This window comes from Rhinichthys klamathensis, unplaced genomic scaffold, assembly GCF_029890125.1.
Source record: "Rhinichthys klamathensis goyatoka isolate OS25496 unplaced genomic scaffold, OSU_Roscu_1.1 h1tg000354l_1, whole genome shotgun sequence".
Classification (NCBI taxonomy): Eukaryota; Metazoa; Chordata; class Actinopteri; order Cypriniformes; family Leuciscidae; genus Rhinichthys; species Rhinichthys klamathensis.
The window spans coordinates 518,609-527,860 of record NW_026606864.1 but is presented as its reverse complement, the minus strand read 5'-3'; the positions used below and the strand labels follow the sequence as shown (position 1 = coordinate 527,860).

At 38.4% G+C, this 9,252-nt stretch overlaps 1 protein-coding gene across 2 annotated transcripts; it reads right to left on the bottom strand.

Moving 5' to 3' along the window:
* Positions 1–882: 882 nt before the first annotated feature.
* Positions 883–4,801, bottom strand: LOC130069059 (C-type lectin domain family 4 member F-like). Of its 2 annotated transcripts, XM_056232756.1 has the most exons (7): positions 4,613–4,801; positions 4,448–4,492; positions 3,759–3,785; positions 1,952–2,023; positions 1,675–1,826; positions 1,378–1,490; positions 883–1,151 (listed from the first exon to the last, which is right to left on the bottom strand). In XM_056232756.1, the coding sequence occupies exons 1-7, from the start codon at positions 4,653–4,655 to the stop codon at positions 989–991; spliced, it is 615 nt and encodes a 204-aa protein (XP_056088731.1). In that variant the 5' UTR covers positions 4,656–4,801; the 3' UTR covers positions 883–988. The 2 variants fall into 2 exon arrangements, with proteins under 2 accessions (XP_056088731.1, XP_056088732.1); XM_056232757.1 differs by lacking the exons at positions 3,759–3,785; positions 4,448–4,492 and having other exon boundaries at positions 4,613–4,795.
* Between the last annotated feature and the right edge of the window lie 4,451 nt (positions 4,802–9,252).

Sequence of the window (9,252 nt, the reverse complement as noted above, 5' to 3'; positions counted from 1 at the left end):
TATAGTATGCGTTAGCACTTAGCTAAGTGTTTGCTAGCATTCTAGTATATTTGGTGGCACTTTTTTATATGTTTTTTAGGAGTCCACAATAGTGTTAAAAATGTCACTTCCTGTTGCAAGCAGATGGTTATGACTAACTTAATTTGAGCAGGGATGTGTTCAGGGCAGAACTCTTATCAAACATGTGAAGTTTGGGGTAGATTGAACATACGTAACTATATTTGAACCAGGTTTGTTTCCCAGCATAAGTTGCCAGAGTAACTGAGTTTGAACTATTTTAAGTTTGCTTTATGAAATAGAATCAACTGACAAAAAGTCTGACTAACTAAAATAAGCCTGGCTTTAAAAAAAAATAAAAAATCTTGTTTTATGGAACAGCCTTCCGGCCTATGAGTATAACCTAGAAATTATGACTTAAATGTTAGGACTGTCAAAATATTATAATATTCAATATAAGAAAAAGTTAATAAGTATATACTACAAAACACAACTTTTTTGTTTTTATTTTGAATTATTATATATTTTGACAGCCATAACAATTTAAGTCATAATTTCATGGCATAAAATGGTGTATAAAGACTATGGACAGATATATTCCTGCAGCATTAATGTTTTACAATACCTTTTCCTGTTTTCAACCCTTCAGATGTCTCACACAATCAAATCAATATCTAAATGCAGAGATAAAATAACATTACTAAATCACACTTATTACACTCTTTTATCATTGAAGCGACTAACACATTAGGGACTTTACAAGCAATCGATGTAGAGCTTTAGAGGACAACTGCATTAGTGACTTCTTGGCAGAACAGAATAAAATTGCTTGTTGTAAAAGATGAGATGATTAATTACACACAGCTGAAACAATTGAACTAATGATGACAGTGACCATGGAAACAAAGGAGTGGCGAGAAACTGAACAAATACAAACAGAAAGAAGTCCAAAAACAAACTGACATGTAACAGTATCACTGATGGAGGTAAATTAATATTTCTTTTCACAGATAAACTTTTTTACTGTTTTACAAGAAGCATCAAACCAAGATTGAAAATTGCCATTCCCATCTCCCAGACTAGCACAGTTCTCTCCAGACGGATCCTGTACTCTCCAGTTATCAGGTTCTCTCGGCCCGCCAGTGAACCAGAACCTTTAACACACAAACAAGCAATAATGCATTTGTTCTATGGTTGAACCAAGAAAAAAAACCCTGTTTTTTTAACACCAATACAATTAGGTTATCACACAAAAAGAAGAAAAACTTATCAAGCAACCAATATTACCATTTTTGAACCATTGAGATGGAAATACCCATCACCATTGAGAAGGCTAAATAAATAAATAGCTAAAACAGATCACACATGCAGAGTTCTTACTGTGCTCCAGTGTCAGTGAGAGTTTGGTTATTCACCCAAACCCAGTGTCCTTCAGTGTCCAGATCATTGAGACCAATCCAGTGCGTCTTGTTAATTTTAGACACCAGAAAATCCTACAGGAGAAAATATACACAGGTGATGCAAATAATTGTTTCGTAGGCAAAATTAGAGGTACAAAAAATCCTTTAAAATAAAACTTTCAACAGTGTGATCAAACCTTAAATCAAATCAGCTGTATGTCACATTTTCATAACGCTTGCATAAAGTGTCAATTAATTAATAATTGTTCAGACTTGCCTGTTCTGATTGGCTGGTTATGGTCACCAGATCGGCTCCTTTTGAAACACAGACATCTCGACTGCTCGTCCAGTTCAGTTTATCAGAGCTGAATAAATACAGCTTTCCACGACAAGCAATCCAGCCATTCACAGAGATACCACAAGTCTGAGCTGTGAAAGATGAATAAAGTGTGATTAAACCTTCCATTATTTAGATCATAAAGTTAATTAAACTGGTTTCATGTGCAGAAATATTCACACTTTGTGTCACACTAAGCTTGTAAACTGACACTCACCATCATAAAAGGACAGCCGTTCTCGAAGTGTGTCGTATCTGGCTGTAAGATCATTAAACTCTTTCTTCATGGCTGGTGAAAAGACAATTAAATAGTAAAGGCAGGGTTCTCAAGTTTTATCAAAAGCTTGGAGTGAGATCACATGTGGTTAGGGGAGGAGCCTTAATGGAGCCCAGCCCCCGCCTATCCCCGCCCCCAATTTTACCCATTGTTCATAATTAACCAGCAAAAATTGAAATTATAACAATTGGTAAATCTGATAAATGACAGAGCAATTCATCACATCAAATATAGGCCTACTCTTTAATGTTATATTTCAAAATTAGGCTACAAATATATAACAAATTGCTCCAAAATGTTTGGAAAAACAAATATTTTTGCATTTTTCCCTGACATCTTTGAAAAATACAAATGCAATGGCAATGATTAGGCTATGTATGTTTTGACAGGATATACAATATTACCAAGAGCACTCTGCTTTAGCCTTAATGTAACTAGAAATACTACAGTATAATATAGAATTTAAAATAAACTGAAGAAATACATCTTCATTCCTTCCCATACCCAATAACATTTCCTTAGCCAAACTGAGCCAAAGCTTTTGGCCTGGTTGCAAAGTAGTTGTAGAGTTTTTGACTGCATCAATAATGTATTCGATGGGCTATATATTAAATGTTCTAGTCTAAAAATGTTAGGGGAGCTTTCTTCCAACTTACTTTCTCCATCACGACGTGTGTTCGCGCGATGTCGCGGTGGCCGAACTTCCGTGTGTGTTCGCGGACTTCGCGCGTCTATAAATTGCCTATAGTAACGAACGCAATCTGGCCGAGATGCGGACGCGCTGGCGGCAGGAAACTTATCTTTGTGTGCATGCGCCTCGTATACAACGTTATATATAAAGCTTGCAGGACAACTCGGTTGGCATTGCCTTTTCAGCGTGAGATATACACGGTGTGGCGTGTGAGCGTGTGAACTGGTTGAATTGCGTGTGTCTCACGGCCAATGCGTGAGACTTGAGAACCCTGAGTAAAGGAGAAACAAGATGACATTTAGAAATATGAACTCAAAAGACTGAGGCATTTTTAACCCTTGTGCTGTGTTGAAAACCCTAATACACTTCTGATGTTCCATGCATGCAAAAAATAGCTTATAAATCTCGTTATGCTATTTTATCGCCAAATATTGGATTCAATCTTTTTGTCATAATTTAAATGACATAACCTGTACTAATTTAAAGAAATGACATAACCTGCACTAATTTAAATGTTCTGAGAATGCACAGTTTAGTTCTAATGTTTAATGTTTAAACTGCAATAAATGCATTAAAACTGTTTTTTTTGGCAGCCATTTTGTTTTTAGTGTTTATGCCAAAACAGTGATGTTTACAACTTGTTATACGGCAGAAATGGAATCAGCACCTAAAAATCATATAGAAACAACACTTGAAGTACTTTTCCTCAAAATGCCTACTGCATCCTATCCAGGGCTATTTATCTATTTTGGGACTCGACTAAAATATTTGTTGATAAAATAGCATAACAAGAGATTTATAAGCTATTTTTTGTAGGCTGGTCATTTTTGACCAGAAACACCACAAGTGTGACTTTTGTGCCATTTTGTACAAAATGTATAAATTTTTTGGGGGGGAAGTTGTTAGACTTTGGGTGAGTAAAGTCAGTCAATTTTAGTTCAATGCAATAAAATTAACATTTCCAGGTACGGTAATAATCCTCTCTGGGTCAAAATGACCCGAACACAAAATGAGGCTAAAAAATTTAATAAAAATGTCAAATAAAAACCAACTCACCAACATGAAGCAGAAACTGTTCTCTTAAGGCTCGTACACACCGGGACGAATATCGGCGCGCGTTATTCGCCAGCGTTTTTCAACGCGTTTTTTGTGTTCACACCCAAGCGATTTTCGCTGACGTTGAGCCGAGTGAACATGCAAATTCATTCCCTGACATTAGATGGCGCTTAATGTAAAACAGAAATAGTCCTATTATATTTTGTAGTCGCTGTCGCGTTTGTCATATAGTTCTTTTGTTCCGACACCAACGAGACCAGCAGCTCTACATTCATCTTGCCTTGCATCTTCCTCGTCTTATTTCTTCCCGGCAGTGTAGACCATAGATATCCATTATAAAGGCCATTGGCCAGCAGCGCGGACGAGACATCTAGCCTTTATTATGGATATCTATGGTGTAGACGCTACTTGGCGCATCATCTTCGCCGTTACGTTTGTGTGCTCGGCAAGACCGTTTTGTGTTTGAGCGCCCCCAAGTTGTGTTTTACTGTAACTTCAGAAGTTCCAGACACGTGAGCAAAAGCGCCAATCTCATTGGTCCGAGGCGTTTTTAAAAAAATGACGCTTTTACGCGTGGCGTTTTTCGCGTCGGTGTGCACACTCACATTGGCGCCCTTTGTTTAGTCACAAGGCGTTAAACGTCGGCGAATAACGCGCGCGAAATTCGTCCCGGTGTGAACAGGCCTTTACTCTGGTGTAGTTGGTTTTAAGTTCCTCTAATGCTCTTATCATAACTAGGAGAATATGGGACAACAAGCAGATAACGTTTCTGACATGGTGAGTTCAATGAACATTCAACACTGTTAATGAAACATGTCTGTGCTCTACCGTTTTATGAAATACAGTTTTCTCACCTGTGCTGTTGATCTCTTGAGCCGCCAGTGTCTTTGAAACCATGATGTGCTTCTCATTCAGTGATTCGAAATCAGCAAGCTTATGACTATCTGATTAAAGACAAAAGCAGCAGTGGAAAATGTGTTTTTGAGGAAAGTCCACATAAATGCACACTTAAGACTGAAACGATCTACAAACCATTTTGTAAATATTTGTAAATGAAATCTTCAGGCTTAATCAATGACATTTTACACCTTAAATATGGAGGTTTGTTTGACAATATTGCCTAATAAAATAGCTTGCTGAAAAGTATGATTTTACTTTTATTTTACTTATGATTCTACTATAAATTGTTTTGCGAGTGTCAATGATGCTACTGTCCAACATTGTGTTTTAGTAAAAGTACTTACAGTAACAACCCTGAACAGAGTAGAGATCTGGTATCAGTTATTATACTTACAAATCACCCAGAGAGTGCAGAGACCTCCGAGAGCAAAACCAAGAGAGAAACCCAGAACAATCAGAAGAACTTTAGTCCACTTAGGAGAAGTGACCTCTCTAGCTCTCTCTCTCTCTCTCGCTCTCTCTCGCTCTCTCGCTCTCACTTCAGTGGAGTTGCCTGGGGTTAGAAATTTGATGAGGAAAAGGAAATTATTTCTGAACCTTGAATCTTTGCAGCATTTCTGTCTGGAACCATTCCTGAATTTACACTGGGTTAATTTCTTCAAATTAATTTATTTGAATTTAAATAATTATTTTTTAACAGAGTACATTTTCAACACATTGACTAGAGACAAAAAAAGCATTTGCGTAATTAAATATCTGACTCAACCATATACAGTTGTGAGTGGTGCTTGCAGTGGCAAAACTCGGCACTGGGCACATGTTAATACGATTAACGTTGCTAGCATAATGTTAAAATGATTAGCATGTTGGTAGCATGATTTTAGCAGGCAAAAATTAAAAGGCATACGCTAGCATAAGCATGTTGTTACATTTTGATAGCATGATTAGCATGTTGCTAGCATGATTAGCATGTTGCTAACGTGTAGTTAACATGTTACTAGCATGTTTTTTGCAAGATGCTTACACAATTAGCATGTTGTTTGCATGTTTTTAGCAAGATGCTAACACAATTAGCATGTTGCTAGCATGATGCTAACGTGATTACCGTAAAACTTCAAATAATAGCCCGGGCTTTTATTTTCCCAAATCATCGAACTGCACCGACTTGTATTTGAGACAGGCGTCTATATGAGACAGGCCTTTATAATTTAGTGTTGAGATGTTGTTCATTGAGTGTAGGCCCAGAGTCTCTAATCTCTAAAAATCTCCAAATGCTCCACGTGAAACGGCGGTCTTCCGACCTTTTACTATCGCGTCAATTGATTTGGATTAATATGCGCGAGGGAGAGAGAGCAAGACAGCGCTCGTGTTGTTTGAAGACGTGAGTGTGCGCGCACGGCCGGGGCGCTCTCTCTCTCTCTCTCTCTCTGCTCGTTATGCGCCCTGTCAAGCGCAGCAGTCATTCTATTCTACATCACTCACCGATCAAAAAAGGCTTTGGCGGGACCAAAATTTGCTTTGGCGACCGCCAAAAAGCGGACGATTAGATGGGTTTTATTAGATTAAATAGCCTACAACCCGAAACTAAAAAACAGACCGGGCCTCTATTTGAGACCGGCCTTTATTTACCCAAACCTGCAGCCACACCAGGCGTGTAAAAGAGACAGGCGTCTATTTGGGACTCGGCTATTATTTAAAGTTTTACGGTAACATGTTATTAGCATGACGCTAACATGATTAGTATGTTGCTACCATGATGCTAGCAAGATTAGCATGTTTCTAACATGATGCTAGCATGATTAGCATGTTTCTAACATGATGCTCGCATGATTAACATGTTGATAGTATGATTTGCATGTCCTGTTTGCTAGCATGAGTCAAAAGAACCAACCCCCATACGACAGTGGTTGCTAGGGCGTGGCTAGGAAGTGTTGAAGGAGATTCATAATTGGCTGTTTGCTGCCCAGAGTCAAACGAGCCCACCCTCGCCTTTGATCTTTTTCAATGGAAGTCTATGGAACTTACATTTACATACATTTACATTTAGCAGACGCTTTTATCCAAAGCGACTTACAACTGAGGACTAAACCAAGCGAGTCATCGTGAAGAAGCAAAAACACCGCAAGAAGTGCTCAAAATACAAAGCATAAGCCAGACAAGCGAGGATTTAAAGGAAAAGGAAAGAAAGTTTTTTTAAATATTTTTTTTATGTTAAGTGCTCACAGAAGAGATGAGTTTTCAGTTGTCTTTTGAATCCTGTCAGGGATTCTGCATTCCGGATGAGGGTGGCCAGATCATTCCACCCGCAGGGAACCGTGAATGAGAATGTTCTGGAGAGTGATTTTGTGACTCTCTGTGATGGTACCACGAGTTCAATGCCTTGAACTTGATACGAGCAGCGACAGGTAGCCAGTGCAATTGTGAGGGGGTGGGAAGAGAAGATGACACAGAAGAGGAAATATGGGACGGAGAAAGTGAGCGCAGGTTTCGTCTGAAAGTAACTGGTAGGGGAGTTGGTGGTGCATTTACAACTTGTTGCTATGGTGCTGTAAATGGTTTGCTAGGGCGTGGCTTGATAGCTTCACAATGATGCTGAGAGACTGATTGGTTGTCTGAGTAAAATGAGCCCACCCCCCTGTCTCTATGACACTTGATCCAGAGTTATGTTCAATACAAAATCCCTATACAATTCACCATAGGAAAAACGTGCGTTTCATGGGTGTTTCCTTCGCCATAGTATGTCTATGGGAAAACTTTGGGCAGCTCTTGCCCCCCAGGAGTGCAACTTTTACCCCATTGTGAGGTACGTTCTTACAGAGCCTGCCAGCCTCTTTAAATGTGGTAAACCACACATTTCTGCAAAATCCTCGCCTTTGGCAAGCACCAAACACAGAAATTTCTACCACAGAAATCTTAATCACCATTTCAATCTTAACCGTTCTATTTCATCAGAAACGATCTTAAAACATGGTTTTAAGAGTAATATACCGAACTTGTCCTTTAAGTAAGTGAACTGAACCCTTTTTGTTGCTCAGTGGAACAGAGCCAAGTTCCTCTTTTCATAGTATCAACAACCCTAGCCCCACAAGACATAGATGAAACATATTTGAATTTTATGGTTTCGCACCCTAGGAAACTGCTATACACCATGTCCCTTCTGCAAGATGTTTAGCCAAGATAACATATTTTATCACTTTAACTGAAACATTCGCTCTACTGTGGTCTGTCTATCAGAAACTTCTAGGAGAAAAGCACTGAACATACTTTTCAAATGATAATAATGATAAACACATCAAATGATATGATTTCTTAAAATATGATTGATTTGATCAAATGATATTTTAGATATACTAAAATAAAACATATCTATATATCTAAATATTTTTTTATTCATCAACAAAAAAATTTAGACATTTTGTAGACTAAATAAGATGTTTATTGTACCGTCAGCTTAATCGATTTGTAGAACTTTGTGAGATTGCGATGAATTAAGAAAAGTGACAGCTTAGTGATTATAAAGGGAGCGCTTGTATGCACGCCTCCTACATATGTTTTTCCTGCATTAGGTAAGGCTATTAGGCTATTTATTATTCGAACTGCCTGCCATGCCAAATCACGCATATGCTTGCCTGTTCAAATTATAGTAGTTTGTGAACATAACCACTTTAATAACAAGAGTGTTTATTCTGGGATGTGGAGATTGTTGATGGGCAACATGTAACTATTTCATAACATTCTATTCTATTTAATTATTATTATTTTTTTAAAGTTCTTAAGTTGATTCCTCCTATTTTTTAAGAAGGAATCACATCTAGATTTGGTTCACCCTCTACCCATGGCTCCTGGCCAAGGGCATTACATGAAGTTGTTTGTGTGCCCTTGGAGACCAGTGGTCAAATCAAGGACCACACGCATGCCTTGATTTTTTTTCTGGCTGTCCACCTTGAGGCTTATCGGTGTACACCTGCATGTTCTATGCGTATCTTGTCTTGGCATCACATGCTGCCCAGATTTTGATTCCATATTCAGCCAGCTTACTGGGCATGAACTGCTTGAATGCACCTCTAAATGGCACCAGGCTTTCACCAGGGTTGAACATTAGTGGGAGATGCTTAACCCATTGATTCCAGACATCACAAATTGCTGCCAGCTTGTCAGTTGAATCTTGCTGAATCTTTGTAGCGATATGACAGCCCGAAAAATTGCACGTCCAATCTTCCCACAAACTGGACAGGGCCTCATTGTTTGACAGATAAACTCCCGCAAGAAAGTGCACACCAATAAATGCTTCAATGTCTGTCCAGTCCACAGCTCTCCAGTCATCACCATGCATGGTTACCTTACATATTTGTCGTCTCAACCGTGATATTTTGGATTGTCGATGGAAAAAATAATAAAAAAGTTTACTTTATATCCTCTGCACGAGAACATGCATACCTTGTTCGTCCAGTTAATTTTCAAGCAGATAATCCAGGGTCTCCTGAAGAGTGTAGGCTACCATTCTGCCATAGTGCTGGCATAGAATAAACTTTTGTTCATTTTATACCTTAAAACATTTTATACCAATAGTACACCAATAGTAGAATCTGCTTAT

Bases quoted from the DNA above. Each gene is read 5' to 3' on its own strand.
- LOC130069059 (XM_056232756.1), bottom strand. From the start codon at position 4,655: ATGGTTTCAAAGACACTGGCGGCTCAAGAGATCAACAGCACAG. The intron at 4,493-4,612 runs GTGAGAAAACTG...ATATTCTCCTAG, and splicing joins TCAAGAGATCAACAGCACAG to TTATGATAAGAGCATTAGAG. The intron at 1,827-1,951 runs GTGAGTGTCAGT...CATCTTTCACAG, and splicing joins ACGGCTGTCCTTTTATGATG to CTCAGACTTGTGGTATCTCT.